General features: G+C 51.7%; 8 protein-coding genes across 8 annotated transcripts; 4 read left to right on the top strand and 4 right to left on the bottom strand.

The window, feature by feature from the left end:
* Nucleotides 1-168: 168 nt before the first annotated feature.
* On the top strand, nucleotides 169-1457 carry BKA67DRAFT_656522 (fungal pheromone mating factor STE2 GPCR-domain-containing protein; the record flags this gene model as incomplete). Its single annotated transcript, XM_046106957.1, has 2 exons — nucleotides 169-922; nucleotides 1003-1457. 2 exons carry the CDS (start codon nucleotides 169-171, stop codon nucleotides 1455-1457), a joined length of 1209 nt encoding a protein of 402 aa, XP_045962557.1.
* Nucleotides 1458-2096: 639 nt separating this feature from the next.
* BKA67DRAFT_557684 (histidine phosphatase superfamily) lies at nucleotides 2097-3428 on the bottom strand. Its single transcript, XM_046102281.1, has 3 exons — nucleotides 3224-3428; nucleotides 2957-3166; nucleotides 2097-2769 (listed from the first exon to the last, which is right to left on the bottom strand). The coding sequence occupies exons 1-3, from the start codon at nucleotides 3276-3278 to the stop codon at nucleotides 2333-2335; spliced, it is 702 nt and encodes a 233-aa protein (XP_045962556.1). The 5' UTR covers nucleotides 3279-3428; the 3' UTR covers nucleotides 2097-2332.
* Nucleotides 3429-3681: 253 nt separating this feature from the next.
* On the top strand, nucleotides 3682-5603 carry BKA67DRAFT_513271 (Catenin-beta-like protein; the record flags this gene model as incomplete). Its single annotated transcript, XM_046097553.1, has 2 exons — nucleotides 3682-3808; nucleotides 3871-5603. 2 exons carry the CDS (start codon nucleotides 3682-3684, stop codon nucleotides 5601-5603), a joined length of 1860 nt encoding a protein of 619 aa, XP_045962555.1.
* A 289-nt stretch (nucleotides 5604-5892) lies between these two features.
* BKA67DRAFT_591354 (V-type ATPase) lies at nucleotides 5893-6504 on the bottom strand (the record flags this gene model as incomplete). The annotated part of the gene is made up of 4 exons (XM_046104704.1): nucleotides 5893-6170; nucleotides 6296-6329; nucleotides 6396-6434; nucleotides 6502-6504. 4 exons carry the CDS (start codon nucleotides 6502-6504, stop codon nucleotides 5893-5895), a joined length of 354 nt encoding a protein of 117 aa, XP_045962554.1.
* Nucleotides 6505-7099: 595 nt separating this feature from the next.
* BKA67DRAFT_656518 (uncharacterized protein) lies at nucleotides 7100-7455 on the top strand (the record flags this gene model as incomplete). The annotated part of the gene is made up of 2 exons (XM_046106956.1): nucleotides 7100-7195; nucleotides 7282-7455. The coding sequence occupies 2 exons, from the start codon at nucleotides 7100-7102 to the stop codon at nucleotides 7453-7455; spliced, it is 270 nt and encodes an 89-aa protein (XP_045962553.1).
* A 1401-nt stretch (nucleotides 7456-8856) lies between these two features.
* On the top strand, nucleotides 8857-9701 carry BKA67DRAFT_533475 (acyl-CoA N-acyltransferase; the record flags this gene model as incomplete). The annotated part of the gene is made up of 2 exons (XM_046099709.1): nucleotides 8857-9349; nucleotides 9454-9701. 2 exons carry the CDS (start codon nucleotides 8857-8859, stop codon nucleotides 9699-9701), a joined length of 741 nt encoding a protein of 246 aa, XP_045962552.1.
* A 3392-nt stretch (nucleotides 9702-13093) lies between these two features.
* Nucleotides 13094-14230, bottom strand: BKA67DRAFT_689469 (GDSL-like Lipase/Acylhydrolase). The gene is made up of 2 exons (XM_046109098.1): nucleotides 13484-14230; nucleotides 13094-13425 (listed from the first exon to the last, which is right to left on the bottom strand). The coding sequence occupies exons 1-2, from the start codon at nucleotides 14017-14019 to the stop codon at nucleotides 13134-13136; spliced, it is 828 nt and encodes a 275-aa protein (XP_045962551.1). The 5' UTR covers nucleotides 14020-14230; the 3' UTR covers nucleotides 13094-13133.
* A 324-nt stretch (nucleotides 14231-14554) lies between these two features.
* On the bottom strand, nucleotides 14555-17101 carry BKA67DRAFT_557670 (GTP-binding protein lepa). The gene has a single exon (XM_046102280.1). The coding sequence runs from the start codon at nucleotides 17032-17034 to the stop codon at nucleotides 14968-14970; it is 2067 nt and encodes a 688-aa protein (XP_045962550.1). The 5' UTR covers nucleotides 17035-17101; the 3' UTR covers nucleotides 14555-14967.
* Nucleotides 17102-17218: the final 117 nt, after the last annotated feature.

The raw sequence follows: 17218 nt of genomic DNA, 5'->3' as shown, positions 1-17218 counted from the left end.
GAACAACACACGTCTCAGCTTCTATCAGGCAAAAAAATGGAACTTCCTTGATGCATCATCAACATCATCGTCGCTGGCGAGTTATCATTCGACCAGACTAATTTGGCGGCACAGGACCGAAACGCTTTATGCGCCGAAAATTGCATCGGCGAGCCGCGTCCACAAAGAATGCCGTCTTTCAACCCTAAGACACAAAACTTTACCATCCTAGGTCCTGATGGGAAAACCCCGATCACCATCTCTATGGTGGTCATCGATGCACTGCGAACCAGGCTTGCCAATATATGCATAAGCTATGGAGTGCAACTTGGTCTTAGCTTGATGGCGCTTCTCGCAGTACTGCTCCTGACTTCACCAGCCCGGATGCGCAGGTCTCTCTGCTTGGTGCATGCCAGCTCGCTCGTTGTTGCGGTCATGCGCCTGAGTCTCTTGATCCAGTACTTCCCCGGCCCGCTGTCCGATTACTATGTCATCTGGACCAAAGACAGGAGCGCAGTCGACCAGGAGGACTTCAACATGAACACCGCGGGGAACGCCCTCAACGTCGTCCAGTGGGCCCTCATAGAAACGGCTCTGATCATGCAGAGCTGGGGCTTGATGAAGACCTGGCCGAACGGCTGGAGACGTCTCACGAGAGCTTCTGCGATCGTGCTCGCTGTCGTGACGGTCCTGATCAAGAGCTTGTGGATCGTGCATTATACCTGGGCACTGCATACCGTTACCCTGCCGGTTACCATGGACGCCGTTGGGCAGGCGGCGACGGTACTCGGCGCCGCGTCGATATTCTACTTCTGTGGAATATTCGCCGTCGACTTGAGCGTACACTTGGTTACCACGAGAAGCATCCTAAAACGCATGGACAGGGGCTTGACAAACATGGAGATCCTGGCCATCGGGAACGGTATCCTGATGGTTTTGCCAAGTAAGTGAACAATATGCTTTCTCTTTTCCTTCCGATGGTCAGCCGAAAGCGGGGGAAAACTCACCAACACATTTGAACAGGTATCTTTGCTGGTCTCGACGTCGCCGCAAACCTCAGCGGCACCCGCATCCTGCCCTTCGATGCAGGATCCTGGGTTATGACACTCGTCGTCATCGGGCTCCCTCTGATTTCGTTGATCGCCAGATACCGAGGCCCCACGTCGGCGACGCCGTCTGACCGGGCCTCGCACAGATTCTCGATTTTCACAAATTCCCCGTTCAACCAGATGTACAAGGCGCGGACATCCCAGGGGGAGGAAACGGCCTTTGACAGTCCGTCGGGCGGCAGCTTCATGGCGTCCGCCGAGCCAGCCGGGAAGACATCGATGCGCTACGGCAGGATGGGGTCGTCTCGGTTCGAGAGGATAGAGAGTCGAGGGCGGTCCGAAGATGTGGAGTTAGGTATCCAAGTGCGGAGGGATGTATCTGTTGTTGTAGCACCGGGCCTGCCGAGTCGGCCACCGGTGGCCTTATGACACTGATAGATGTATAGAGCACTAAATACTAGCGATTATGTTCCATTTTCACATACCAGGTACGGACAAAACTTGTTCCTCGCGACTGAATGCCTTAGTCCTCGTTTTCCCCGGTAAGTTTATAGATCATGAGAGTGGTTATATGAAAGAACGATTAGTATTTATTTGACTGAATAACATAACCCTGCGTCTCCCGTTTGTTTCATCACACGCAATCTTATCATGTCAAACTCGGATAATTTCGTTCTTCGTCTGGCCACGACTAGAATAACGCAATAGGGTGAGGGCTAGTAATGGGCATTACCCATCGGTGATGTAGACAAGGCCAATGCCGCAGAGGTGATCAGTCACAAAAAGAGAAACAAATGAAGTAGTCAACATAGTGTATAATCCCACACTATCACAATTAGAAATTATCGCGTATGTAACGGGTATGTTCATGTTGCTTAGGATTGGGGCTTAGTTCTAAGAGGTCCTCAAGAGGACTGTGATAGGCCCCTTGCATAGGTCACGTATCACCATGCCTCTCGCTTCCTGACCCGAATCGTGGGGTTCGCCCCTTGAACTCTTTTGTGTGTGTGTGTGTGTGCGTGTGTGTGGAAACCCCGCATTTTTTGAACTTTTTTGAACTTTTTTGAAGTACGGGCTGGCTGTTCCATGTTTCTGGGTGAAGAGGCTCTTTGATAATTCTGGGGTTCTTTTGGTCCAACTTTGTGTCCGTTCACATGTGACCATCGACATGGACTCCTCAACACAATCCTCTCGTCTTAATAGGGGCTCAAAATTCACATGGTAATGGAAGTTATACTATGAACTCGATCATACGTGCCGAACTTTTGGGTTCATATAAGTCTATTCGCGCTGTCTACTATAGACTAAGTTGAGCTTGTAGCATTCTCCTGCCGCAAACGACCGCCTAACTCTACTGGATCCTTAAAACTCAAGCCTAGACCGCCACCGTTCGCCAGCGTCGTGGGATCTTGTCGGAGTGCGTACAACTCAGTATCGTCTTTATGTTCCTCGAACTCGAAGACCCGATAGTCTGAGTTGAAGTACCACCATCCTGATACACACTCCCTCAGAAACCCAGAGTGAGAGACCACGACGATGACCTTTTCGGGCCGATTGTAAAGCGCCTTGAGAGCAGACTGGCCGCGCGCGAGGAGGGCCTTCTTGTTGTAAGCATATTTGGCACCAGCTGGAGTCGACTTGTCTGGGTAGACTGCGTCCAGAGTTGAGAAGTCGATCGTGGGGAATTCTCGGCCCAGTGCAGGTGCAGGCGTGCCCGTGTCGCAAGGCTTGGCCGTGTTTTCTACGGCTTGCATCAGTGACCGTGTCACGGAAATGAAGCCATAATTCGAAATTGGTGCAAACTTATGGCGATAATACGATTTGCTGCCGTCCGTGCCTGCGGAGTGGACATGGGACAGGAGCGCTTGAACAGAGACACACAAGGGATCCATGGGAGCACGCAGACGGGCAAACTATGCTGAACGTACCTTGCCAGTCGGCATCTGCTACTATAGGGATTCCCTTAGCAATGAGCCAGTCCACTGAGCCGAGTGCCGTCTGTATAGTCCTGCGCATGGGGCTGGTGATAATAAGCCCTGCATTCTGGGCGACAGGGTTGTTCATGAGGCTTTCCCTGAGCGCCTTGAGCTGCCCGAAGCCGGCCTCGGATAGATCCGGGTCATGGATGTCGTAATTTTCTACGATTTGTCAAACTGAGCACTTACAACATGCCTCGTGAATATAGAGAGACGTACTGTCAACGTTGTGTAGTGCCTGAGCATGGCGGATGAGAATCAGAGTGGGTGGCATGGCTGATGATCTAATGGTGTCTATCTACAACAAATATGCAGCAAATCTAAAAAACGAAGAAAACCTTGACGTGTAAGCACCCGACCAAAAGGAGTGAGCAGAAAATCCCAGAAGTGCTGGTGAATCGGAGAATGTCACCCGACTCGCGTGACGTTTCTTTTCTTTGTGGTAATACCCGCCGAAGTCGCTGAGCAGAACTTTGCACTGTGCTGCGCTACCAAGAACACCTGTAGATAGTGCTGCCGAGGAACCCGCCAAATACAGTTTCAAGCGAGTCTACGCACTATGCTGTTCCAAGCCCGGGGTTCCTCTAAGTTAGCTCCCTGGTCGACTGATTGAGTGAGCTGAATCACAATTGTCAACGCCAAAAGCGCATTGCGATTGCCCCCATACCGCCACCACAATGACAAGCATAGACGAGCTGTTCAAGGTATGTCCAGTCGCTTCTTGCAGCCAATTGAAGCAATTGTTAACAAATCCAAAGGGCGTAAGCGGGAACAAACGCAAGCTCGAACCGCTTCGAGATCCAAGTAAGCCACAGCTTCATCGGAACCTACTCTCTGATGCACCTACTAACGCTATCAACTCTCAGACCAAGTATATAAATCCGCCCGCACAAATGGAAGCTCCAGCAGACATGCACGGGTAGAAGACGGGCCCACAGAAGACGCCGACGACACCGAAGCCGGACCAGTACCACCACCCGAAGACGATGAGGAAGGTGATTACGGTCCTAGCCTACCAGCCGACGAAGGAGAAGAAGAGGAGGAGGACGCCGGCGACGATGAGGAGGGGGGCCGGTTCTTCGGCGGCGGCATCAGCGCGCAGCAGCGCGAGATCCTGGACTACGTGGACGGGGCGGACGACCAGCTCGGGGAGTTCCGGGAGGAGAAGATCGACGTGGCCTGGCTGCGCAAGACGGCGCTCAACTTCGAGCGGCACATATCCAAGAACGCCGAGCTGAGGGCGAGGTTCGAGGACCAGCCCGCCAGGTTCATCGAGAGCGAGGCCGACCTCGACGCCGACGTCAAGGCGCTGAGCATCCTGGCCGAGCACCCCGATCTGTACAGGGAGTTCGCCAGGCTCGGCTGTGCCGCTAGTCTGGTCGGGCTGCTGGCTCACGAGAATAGCGACATCGCCATCGATGTCCTAGAGCTGTTGAACGAGCTCACGGATGAGGACGTGCCGGCCGAGGACGAGCAGTGGAATGCCCTGGTCGATGCGTGTCTGGATGCTGATCTGCTGGGACTGCTGTTCAGTAACATGGAGCGACTGGACGAGAAGGAGGAGGTGGACCGGAATGGTGTCTACCACGCGCTCAACATCTGCGAGAATCTGTGCTCGAGAACAGCCACGGCGGAAAGGATAGGAGGACAGGAGAATCTGGTGAAGTGGTTACTTGACAGGATGCAGGCCAAGGAAAGGGTGGTCAGCCAGAACAAGCAGTACTCAGCCGAGATCTTGGCCATCCTGGTGCAATCGAGTTCGAAAAACCGGAGGCAGCTGGCCGCGCTGGACGCGGTCGATATCATGCTGCAGCTGATAGCACCATATCGAAAACGTGATCCCGACAAGGGCGGCGAGGAGGAAGAGTACATGGAGAATCTGTTCGAGGCGCTCACCTGCATCGCGGACGAGGCCGAGGGCAAGTCCAAGTTTATCGAGGCAGAAGGCATCGAGCTGTGCCTGATCATGCTGAAGGAGGGCAAGATGAGCAAAATCGCCTCCCTCCGATTGTTAGACCACGCCGCGGGCGGTCCAACCGGCGCCGAAGTATGCGCCAAGATCGTCGAAGCGGGCGGGCTGAAGAACCTGTTCACGCTATTCATGAAGAAGAACGACAACCAGACCTCGGAGCACCTCGTCAGCATCTTCAGCTCGATGCTGCGATCGTTACCGGCCGACTCGGCGGAGAGGATACGGACCTTGGCCAAATTCGTGGAGAAGGACTATGAAAAGACGACCAAGCTGGTCAAATTACGGCGGGACTACGCATCAAGAGTGGCCACTGTTGACGAGACGATCCGTACGGAGCAGTCACGGATGAATGCCCAAGACAGAGAAGAGATGGCCGATGAATGGTTCTCCCGCAGGTTAGATGCAGGACTCTTCTCGTTACAAACCGTCGACGTCCTGTTGGCCTGGTTGGTAGCCGAGGACGGTGGTGCCCGGAGGAAGATCAAGGCATTGTTGGCAGAACGGGATGAGACATTGGCCGTGGTCAAGCAGACGATTGAGGAGCAGATTGAGGGCATGGACGTTGAAGATCAGGAAACCAAAGATACCCGTGAGATGCTCACTACGCTGGCCCAGTTTCTGCAATAGCACATGTCAGAAAGATAAGACGATAGGAAAAAATGCCAAAAAAATATCGTATTTTGCCCAATGGGCTAACTGACACAAACGTCACGACTTGGTTTCTAATTATGACGTTGACAAGCGTGATATGCCATACTCCCCTTTCCTCTTGTCCTGGCTGATCAGCCTCCACACCTGAGAGGCATAGGCAGTATCTGTCGAATCGCTACCAAGTCCCATCATCACATCTGTGACGGTCGCTCTCGTGGTCCAGCACCGCATTCTCGGGCTGCCCGTGCCCGTCATAGCCGACAATCTATGCAGCGACAGTAGTAGGCGGCACGGGCTTGACGTCGAAGACGGCCTTGAGCAGGTCGGCGACGACCTTTTCCTGGGACTTTTTGCCGGCGCCCTTGATCTCCTGGATCTTGGCGTCGGCCTCCTTGCTGGCCTCGTCCTCGGCCTGCTTGTTGCCCTGGGCGTGCTCCGACTCGAACTTCTTGAACTCGTCCTCCTTCTCCTTGCGGTACGCGTCTATCTCCTTCTTGGCCTCGTCGCGGGCCTCGCGCACGCGCTTGGTGCGGTATTCTCTGGCTGTTTTGGGGGAAGGAAGATGAGGAGTCAGCCTTGGGCGATGAGATGTGGTGGCGGCGGTGGTGGTCGGGGCTGGGATGGGATGGGGAAGGGGGGGAGTTAGAGGTGTCTGTGTGCAAACCCACCTTGTTGGACAATCTTGGAGGCATTCTTCTCGGCCTATTTTTGAGAGTGAGGTGTCAGCTTTTCAAGGTCCGGAATGCAGTAGAACCGGAGTCGTCGTACTTCGAGCAGGGTGTTGATGCCCTGCGAGTTCTGGGCAGACTGCGAGATATCCTGTTAGCTAGGTCTTCCTCCTCGGTCGATGCTGATCCATCAGAGCGTTGCGCACCATTTTGGATTGGAAGGGGAGGTGGCGATAGGTGAGGGCTGTTCTGGTGGAAAGCTGGAAAAGACGAATTCGATCGTATCGCAGAGGTAATAGTCGAGGTCGTCGTCGGTTGAGTTGATATGTGTAGCTAAGCTTGCGTACCAAAGTTGGAAGCTCCCAGTGCAGCACAGTGATGTCGTTGGCTGAGCCGCCCGCCAGGCTGGGTGGAGCTTCTGGGGGGGGGGCTCGAGCTGCCTGCACCGCATGCAGCGCCCCCCCAGGCTTTCGGGCTTCTGTATGTACTGTATCCGTCTGCTGTATCTGTAGTTATCTGAATCTGGCTTGGCTAAACTTGCAGTAGCGCAGAGCGGAACTCCCTTCCACTAAGTTAGCTAACACTCACACCTACAGTACGACAGCAGCATGTAATCGCTATCGATAGCAACCGACGTCAATTCAGTCCCCACCTGAGCTCTCAAAAAGTATCGTCGCGATTGCCTCTAGCAGATCGTATGTTGCGCCTCGACCGGAAGCAATAGTCAAGACCCGAATGATGGTATCATAACAATTGAATAACTCTCATAGAACAATCTTCCGATTCTCAGACCTGACCGCCAGAATGTCCACCAAGTCCAAGCTCACCCTGCTGGGCACTTCGCTCTTTGCCGTCACTACCGTTGTCTTTGTGCACTTCCAGCAGAAGTGGGAGGGAGATGTAACTTTTACCCCTCGGCAGATTGGGAACTGTCCATTGCAAAGTCCCGCCTGAAGAATCATGCTAATCCCTCGCGCCTCACACAGGCAATGCACCAAGGCGTCATCCGCGACATGGAGCAACAGCGCATCAAGAAGGAGCGCCAGCTCGACTTCGACATGCAGAAGGCTCTGGAGCAGGAATACAAGAAGGAGCAGAGCGTCCAACAAAACCTGGCCGAGTTGGAACCCCCGAAGCGCGCTCAGGGCCGATACCACTAGTGCTGGGAATGGAGAACAAGTGTACGATATGTGTTGAAAATTTGCATATGGCACGGTATCATGAGAGTTGGGTTCGGGTGTGAAAACCTCCCCTCTTATTCCGTCGTGTACTTCCGGCGTTCTGGATTTTGGGAAAGTACCATATGAGTAGGCCGCATAGGATGGACGTATCAATATCGCTCGGAATAGACTCGGCAAACACTCCACTCAGTTATCTCATCTCGGGCTCAACGGAATATCGCACGAAGAAATCTTTCAAAAATTGGTTCGCCCATCATTTGCACCGAGGAGCAGGAGGCTGGCTACATGGGCAGCTGAAAGGTCGATACAGCATGATTTAATCCTCATTCTCTGAGCGAGGCAATGGCCAGGTATGGCGCGCATAGTGAAGTCACTAAGAAGCGATACCAAGTATAGGGGAAGATCAGATCTACAGTTCTGAACTTCATAAGCATTCACTTGCTTCCCAAACACGTCACTCTCCTAACTTTTATTCCCTACATCTCAAAAGTTCCTCTGAATCCACGTCGTCATCATCACAACCATCTCTTCACCAACATGGCCCTCGAAAGAAAACATTATTGCTAACATTGGCAAATTTTGTCCTTGAGGTACACATTGTTAAAAGCTAGCGCTCGATGGGTTCGAAATATATGCCCCTTAGTTCGATTTCTGGGTAGCACAGAAATAGCTTTTTGCACGGTCCATGACAGGTTGCATGTAAAGATTAATCTGTATAAGCGCACCTACCTCATTGGAATTTACTTGCGAGCCTACACGAGAGATGCGATCAGTCAATCAATCATGCAATCGGAGTTGTTCGCAATGGGCCAGTATTCACACTATAAGCGGATTAGAGCCGTCGTTTCTTTCGAACTCCGATGGTGCATTGGCCGGACTCGACCATAAGCAGGACCCGCTTTGGCGCAAGGCAACCATGAAGACGATCACAGAACTGCTGTCGAACCTCATAAACTCACTCTGTTCAGTTGTGCCCCTGGTGGGTGTCGTCATTTGATTCGCAAGTCGCGCAGGGGAGTTTGAACTCCGGAGTAGGCATGTATGACTCTTGTTTGTCTTATGTCAGTCTGCAGAGATTGCTACCTGCATATTGATCATATCATTCGTCAATTTGAACCTCAGATCATACGTAGCTTGCGAATTCTGTAAGTTGTACTCGTGGAACGCCTCGTAATACTTGTAAGTGTCATCAGTACTACATATCTTATTTAAACAATATTCGTGGCCTTGATACCCGCGTAGAAGATGTTGCTGTGCATTCAATCTTTTCACCCGTCCTGCTTGAAGACGTTGCTGTGCATTCAATCTTTTCACCCGTCCTGCTTGAAGATCAAATCGAAAGGTTAACCTCATCACCACAAACTTACCAACTTACACAAGATGGCGGAAACAAGCCCCTTTCGCATCCGCGCAGCCACCAAACAGGACGTACCCGCCATGACCCAAATCCTCTACCGCGCCTTCGGGACAAACCAGGTGCACGCGGCCTTCTGGCCCCAACACCTCAGCCACCTCAAAGTACTCCCGGGACCCGGGGACCACCTAGTATGGAGAGGCGCTCGCATCGAGAAGCTCCTGGACGGAAGCAAACCCTGGGCGCACTGCATCGTCGCCGTGCGGCAGGATCCGGTGTCGGGAGAGGAGCTGATGGTCGGGTGCGCCGAGTGGCTGGCGCCCGAGCCCGTGCCGGCGGAGACCGATGATGATGGCGACAGCAGCAAGAAGCCTCCGCCTGAGAGCTTGGAGGAGAGGTTGAAAAAACTCCCAGCTGCCATGGACAGGCAGGCCATGCGGGACCATGTGGCGGGCGTCAAGGTGCTGGAGGATGCCCTGGGGAAGGAGCTGGGGGAGGAAGCCATGAAGGATATGTGGTGTACGTATTCACTCGTTCGTCCTGTACTCATCAACCTGGGTGTTTTCTTTTCCCCCAACGTATCTAGGTAGCAAAAAACACATGCTAACATTGAATTTTCCCAGGGCCCAACTCAGTTGCCGTGGATCCGGACTTTCAGGGGCAACGCATCGGCACGTTGCTGGCGCAGTGGGGCATCGACCAGGCGGACGCGGACGGCAAGGATATCTATCTGCTGGCTTCGCATGCAGGCGCCAGGCTCTATAGGAAACTGGGATTTGTAGACGTATTTGAAGACGAGATTTTCGGCGCGCCGCAGTATGCCATGTACAGACCGCGGACAGCTCGTGGTGCAGAGGAAGGATCCTCGTGACGTTTCTGAGGAAAAGTCTTGCGAAAATTCACTGTTATTTATACTACGGCCTTTCTATATGGATTAATTTCTATGATTTTCTTGTCCCATCCTTCGTTCCATGAAGAAAAGTTCCCGGCCCTCTTGGCTGTCTCGGCAGTCGCGTGACGAGAAGTCGGCACAATAGGTCCGGCCACCGACTCGGAGGATCGTCGTCAGCTAGACACTTGAAGTCCTAGCACTCAGGGCAACGTATTGGTACGATATTGAAGAAGACGGGAAACTCCTGGGCATCCTCCATGTCGAATTCATGCCAGCCAGATAGGCCTGCGGAAGGGATGGTGCAGGTAGCTCGAACGGCGGCAGCCATTGTGGACGAAAAGATTTGCGGTTGCTCGTATCATACCAAAACCGAATCAAGGGGAAGATTTGAAGGGTGATGAACGATAAAGCAAAATTGCCGATGGTTTAAAGACGCTCGGTTCTCTGCTCTGTCAAGTGGCTCCTTGTGTATCGTATTCCATGCACCTAGACTAGATGAGAGATAGCGCACGACTCTGTGTGGTGTGTAGGCGTTTGAAGTACTGAGTCTGGGTGATTACGTCTCTCCGGCTATGGGTGATGGAATCGTTCGGCCTCTCTAGGGTTTGCGCAATCTGAATCGGCGTAGTGTAACTGGAGTCCCAAACATCGCAAAGAACCATGGGATCCGATGTCATTCTCGTCATCGAGCTACATACTGTTATGGAACACCCTGAGGAAAGCTTGGAGTATTTAAATACACCAACTAGGAGCAAGTAGTCCATGAAACCTGAACTCGACTGGGCCTCTTCTACATTTTATGTTGTAGAGCTTACTTCATCGCAGTTTTATTCGTAAGCAGGGTTTAGTAACTTCGCCCAACCATGATAACTAGTGTATGCACCATGGTCCTCGTATTATTATTTGCCTTTGTGCTTGAAACGGCATAGCACTACAAGACCAAGGTGTATTCATTTGACTTTTCTCTAACATGTATCAATATGTATATGATTGTTGGTATGAATTTGAATGCACACTGACGGGTCACACATTCCTAGTTGATAACAAAATCATCTTGATCACCACGACGCTTTTACTAGGCTAAATAAATGCACAGAGGTGGATTTCTGGAACAGGGAGCTAGTTTCTATAATCCTAACGTCGTCGAGGTGTGGAGTGTTACAGTGGCTGGAAACTTGAATGAGTTCATGAATGTGGACGGCATGGAGGGTTTTATGAACCATGCCAGTATGCTGTAACTATGTTATGTGAAGACGGTGTGAATGAATGAGACTGCAAGTGTTGAGATGGAAGCAAACAAAGTTGATGCAGTTTGCATGAGCTCCGAGGTTTGAATGACCGGAACAATGGTTATTTGGCAAGGGTGAAAGCCTTACAGTGTAATTTACTTAAGCTGTCTTTCAACAATTGGGTGTCCTGGTCAATTCAGAAGATCGCCGAACTTTAAGATCTAGAGGTTAACAGTTCAAGCAGGAAAAAAACAAAATCCCAAAAAAAACCCGAAAACCCAGAAAACCCACGTCGGAGCTGGGCTCACACAACCCGTGCTTTCCCCATGTCACCATCAACTGGCTCCCTACCCCATGTCACTAATGGATAATCCAGTTCCTTCATGATCTAGGAAGAACATCTACAAAATGATATAATAATGGCATATGGCATAATTTCTCAAGTAAGTACGACCCCCACGAGTTGACCAAGATACCCAATTGTTTTTCTTTTTCTTTTTGCCTTCTTCTTACTCTCACTTCGTGCTTCTTTAGGTCTTCTCCATAGAATCTCAAGCTATTATTTATTGCTTCTTCCAATATCTTTGTATGAAACATCACTTTTATGCGTCTACTAGTTGCCATCATACTCATCCATCATGCCTAATAAATGTATCGGAGAAATCCTCGGTAAGCTTCTGACTATCACTATCAAATTGGTATACATCGAGCTAGTCACCTCTAAAACCAGCTTCAGTATCCAAGAGAGATATCGCCATCGCTTGCGAAGAGATGCCACGCAGTTTGACCTAGTCAAGATAATAATGTGAAGGAAACAGCCCTCGAGCAGACTGATGTCGCCTACCAGAAACACCATGGTCAGACAAGGTTCATGGAGATACATGCGTAACAGAAGACGCTCTAGGCTATATGAAAACCAGGACACAGTTAAGTGCACGCTAGAATTTCGTCGTCATGCTGCAACCGCAATGTCAATGTCGCTTGGAACGAGATCACTAACAAAGTCAAAGAATGTTGTTAGGCGACCTGCCTTCCGGTTTTTCATCGAGACGTATTGAGAACAAAGCGATGAACACTACCGGAATCAAGGCCTGACACCACAAAAAGAAATTCTCAAGAGACAACCAGAGTCCAGACATCGCTTACCAAACGTTTCACGGAGAGTCTTCGCAAGGATAGCAAAGTCGTCACAGCGATGGTGATGAGAAATGACGTATAAAGAGCTTCAAGCCTATAGATGAGCAAGAGATAATTCAACCTATCAACTCTTTATTCAGCAGCCGTGGTGACGGCACAAGCAAGAACTTCGACGGCCAAATTCTCGTTTGCAGCTTAAGGGCTGGCAAATGTGCAGCATGAGGAGGCAATGAACAGCAACGCTGACATGATAAAATATTATGATGAGCCCAGTAGATGGTGACGCAAGCATAGCCCAATAGCCCGAGGAGCGAGCTCGAGAAGACCTGCGAAGCCATTCTAAGGGAGTGAGTATTGCGGACCACGACATGTCTTGGCTTGAACGTTTGTTATTGATGAGCTTGTTGCTCTCTGAAAAGAGATGGATCGTTTTTTATCATCGGTATAAGCTTAGGCTGCTTTCTTTCAGCAAATCTGACGAGAACGTTATAAGAAATTGCAACAAGGTGCTCAAGTTCCACGGAAAAGTCTCCTTTGAAAGCTCAGAAAATCTTCTCCGATGGCGTTTCTTATTCATCTCCTTGATTTCAGAGACCAGCTGAGCATGCTCACCACACAGTTTGCACCTCTTCTTTGCCGCCTATTTCACCCAGGCCACAATGCCGGTGTTGAGGAAATCTAACATACTACCGACCATGCTGTGTCCCCATATAGTATTTACAGTTCTCGTCCTCTGTGTACGTAGAATCTAATTGGTTGGAATCACTATCTATGGAGTGGTACTAATTAAAAAACAACACAGATCTTTGATTGGTATACTGCTATTGGAATTCCGCTTTGGTCTGGGCTTGGCCCGTAGTCTAGCAATAGGCGGACTCCGGGCTATGATGTGGCGAAGAAGGCAAAATTGCTGCCCAGACATCCTCGGTAGTCTGATACACGTGCTGGCTAAGAAGCCGAAGTTGGGGGACCGTTCTTGACTTTGACTTGTAAGTTGATTAAATTGGTTGATATCTATTATCTTAGTTGCATCTATTGACCCTCCTCAAATGGGAACAGTACTATTGTAAGTGATACACGGCCCCAGGACCGTCGAAGTCATGGAGCTAGTCGAGTTCGTGATGGCAGCTCCCAAAGCGCTCGTACCGCACTTCAGTCCCAAAGCGAACGCCCTCGCCATTATATCCGCCATGTACGGACCTGTGTGCGTATGGTCGTTGGGATAGTTGGCGTTGACGGTCGAAGCTCCCAAGTTCTTCATCACTTGGGCCGCATAAGTGCCGTGAGGTACGTGGTAGACACCTTTCGCTGTTCCGCCGGCTACGGAAGCAGCATACCTAAGGGTTTGGTTAGCATCTGAACGGTCCGAAATTGCTCCAAATCTATGAGACTTACCATGCATAGTAGTCAAACCGGCTCGCACTCCAACTGCAGGTACCGCTCTCACAGATATTGTTCGGCGTGGCCGAGCTCATGATGACCTTAGCGCCCTTGGCCACGAACAACTTAGCCGCGTTCTCGTAGTAAGCCGGATACGTGAGGACCGTCTCGGCAGCACCATTGTAAGTGGTCTGGCAAGTCTGGGACCCGTCGCCATAGCAGTCGGAGCGGCCATTGTCGGTCGGCGACAGGCTGCCGCCGTCGTTGTGGCCGAACTCGATGACGACCCAGTCGCCGGACTTGAGCTGGTCGGCGACGGCCTGGAAGCGGCCCTCGCGCGTGTATGAGCGCGCGCTGCGGCCGGCGATGGCGTCGTTCTGCACGGTGAAAGTGCTCGAGGGCAGCGAGTACTGCAGGTACTGGCCCCACCCCTGCGTGCCGGAGCCGCCGCCGCCCTTGGCCATTGTCGAGTCGCCGCATATGTGCACGGTGGCCGCCGTGGCCTGGCTGACGGCGAGAGCCATGCACGGTAGAATCGAAGAGATATGCATTTTGAAGGGCGCTGTGAGTGGCTCGGACTCTTGTAAAGGCAACCTTGGGTCTTGACGATACTTTGGCGGATGTGGTCTCAACACGAACCCAAGCACTGGGTTAGTAGCACTCTTATGTACCAACTAATGCCGTGTTCTCGGCGGTCGAAGTCGAAAGTGATGTCGCATTCTTGCCTCCTGGTTACTGAACTCAGCGTTCGTAATAGAGGTGATATGTGGGGTGCGTATTTAAACGGCGGCTCTGGTGTTGTATCGAGTATATACACATTTGTGGGACCGAGCAGCCGCCGCGATGGGATTGGTGTAAATCACACGCTCTGGGCCCAAAATGGCCATACGGCAACCAAACTGCCGCAAGCTATGCCTGCGAAAACCGACATCCCTGCAACCTCCTTATAAAACGACTTGCTATGCACTACGCACGTAGATTACGTAAAGTCGGCCGACTTGGAAATCGTACAACGTTTTGAGAATACCTCTGTGAGGGTGATGGAATACGAGAAGATGGCTGAGACTTGAGGTTCTTCGGGGATTGCTAACATGCAGTGAAACAAAGGACAAACATTATTGGTATTCCAGGCTCTGCTGTGGGTCGGAGTGTGTTTGTCATCCTACCGACGGCAGTAGGCCCAAGGCTTGCGGAAAGGGTCAGATGTGGTCTTCAAAGTCCTTGGCATGGTGAATACGCAGGCACATTTCTCGGTCTGGTAAGACGGCCGGGTGAGGCTTTTTGATGGACTGCTCGAATTCGACCACGGGCGATATCGTGATACAGGGTTGTCCTCTTTGTTTTGCCAGTATCGTTAGTTATATGTCGGGCGTTGTCCAAAGTGATCTGCCATCTCCTACCAATCTCGAACAATTGAGAAACATCTGGTCCAATGCAACGCGGTATTAAGTTTTTGCAAATATCTCTATTTTACATATGCTACATGTGATTTTGTCACCTTATTTAGATAGAAAGCGTTGGAAGGCTTCCTGTTCAATGACAACATTGCCCACAGCACGAAGGCGCTTACGGCCAGCTTTCTGCTTTTCGAGCAGCTTCTTCCTTCTCGTGATGTCACTGGCATGCAACTTGGCCAGGACATCTTTTCTAAACGCCTTCAAGGTCTCTCGGGCGATGATCTTTTTACCAACAGCGGCCTGGATAATGACTTCAAACATTTGTCTTTGAACATGCTCTTTGAATTTGGTGACCCATTGCCTCCCTAGCCGTTCAACTTGAGACGCGTGCACGACTCGGCTGATGGCATCCACGGGCTCCTTGTTGACCAGGAGCTGCATCTTCACCAACTGCGACTTCTTCCAACCAGCGTCTTCGTAGTCAAGCGTCGCATAACCCTTCGTCACGCCCTTGAGCTTGCCGAACATGTCGTCGACGAGTTCTGCCGTGGGAATACGGTACTTCAAGATGACCTGTGATCCATGGAAGAACTCGATGCTTTCCTGCTCGCCGCGACTAGCTTCACAGAGTTCAATCGCGCGACCAAGGTACTCTTCTGGCAATGTGAGTGTGGCAAGGACGAAGGGCTCGAAGAAGGTGGCACCTCGGACTTTTGGGTTGCTTTCAGCTTCCGGAAACTCATTCGGATTCGTAATTACGGTCTCAGTGCCATCCTGCCACTGCACTTTCGATCGAACGGCTGGTTCAGTGATGATGATGCTGGCTCCGTGCTCCTGGCGCAGACGGTCTTGGAAAACGGAACAGTGAAGACTGCCAAGGAAGCCCAGGCGCCAACCGGCCCCCAAAGCATCGGAATGGTCCTTCATCAAGGTGACACTACGGTCGTTGAGCACCAACTGGCCGATATCGTCAGCAAGACGCTGGTAGTCTGCGGGATCGGTGGGGAAAGCAGCGACGAAGACCATGGGCTTCGGCTCTTCAAAGCCGGGGTAAGGCTCAACCGTAGCTTCGGACCCCACCGTGGTGAAAGTATCGCCAATCTTGGCGTCCTTGATCCTCTTCATGCCGGGATTGAAGAAGATGTAGCCGACCTGGCCAGCCCTGAGAACTGTCTGAGGCGTCTGGATGGGATACCTGATGCCTACTTCTCCAACCGTGTACCTGGTCCCCGTGGCGAAACTAACGAGATTGTCTCCAGGCCTGACGGTACCATCAAAGACACGAACGAGGCAAATGACGCCTCTGAAGCTATCGTACCAGGAGTCGACCAGTAAGACCCTCAGTGGCTTCGTCTCGTCCCCAACGGGTCCTGGGATGTTCTCGACGATAGCTGGCAAAAGCTGCTTGACATTTAGGCCTGTCTTGGCGCTGACGCCAATGGCCTTGCTGGAATCGATTTCGAAGGTCGACTGGAGTTGCTCAAGCACTCTTGGTACGTCTGCGGCATTCATGTCGATCTTGTTGACGACAGGCAGGATCTTTAGTCCCTCTGCGAAAGCCAGGTAGAAGTTGGCCACAGTCTGGGCCTGGATGCCTTGACTGGCATCGACAAGCAACAGTGCGCCGCCACAGCTTGCATAGGACCTCGTAACCTCAGCACGGAAGTCGACGTGCCCAGGGGTGTCGACTAGATGCAGCAGATAGTCCTCCCCGTTGTGGTTGTAGATCATCGTACAGGTCTGCGCTTTGACGGTGATGCCGCGCTCCCGCTCGACCTCGAGGGTATCCAGGATCTGCTTGTTGCCGGCGGAAGAGGAAATCGTGCCGGTGATCTCAAGGAGTCGGTCGCTGAGTGTGGATTTGCCGTGGTCAATGTGTGCTACGATGCAGAAGTTTCGAAATCGGGAGATGGGTATCGCAGCTATCCGGCGTTCAAGGTCGCCGACAACTGCTTTCGTACTCGCATAGTGCCTAGACACAAGAGGCGCCGCGGTACGATGCGCGCAAAGAGCTGCAAGTTGTAGCTGCGGCGGCGATGTGCTCAGGTCATGGTGACGGCCAGAAAGGCGCCAACTTGACCTGAAGCCGGTGCTATAAGGTCGGCATTGGCGCAATGTGTGAAGGCATGGTCGCATGGGAAGAGATGTCAGACGTAGACTGCCACCCATTCATGCGATTGACGGTTATATTCTTGAGGATTGCATTCGAGCGAAGCTATTCCGAGTCGAAAGTTCTGGCGTTGCTCATGCACAGTAGCGCGCTATCAAGCCACGAAAAGCTCTTATCTTATCGGCACAGCACAGTGCACTCCAAGTTACAGCGGCGAATGCACTGGAGTTCCCACGGAGTGCT

This window comes from Truncatella angustata (genome assembly GCF_020726525.1).
Source record: "Truncatella angustata strain MPI-SDFR-AT-0073 chromosome Unknown BKA67scaffold_2, whole genome shotgun sequence".
NCBI classification, from domain to species: Eukaryota; Fungi; Ascomycota; class Sordariomycetes; order Amphisphaeriales; family Sporocadaceae; genus Truncatella; species Truncatella angustata.
Note: the sequence above shows the minus strand (reverse complement) of the source record. Positions and strands in the feature narration are given on the sequence as shown.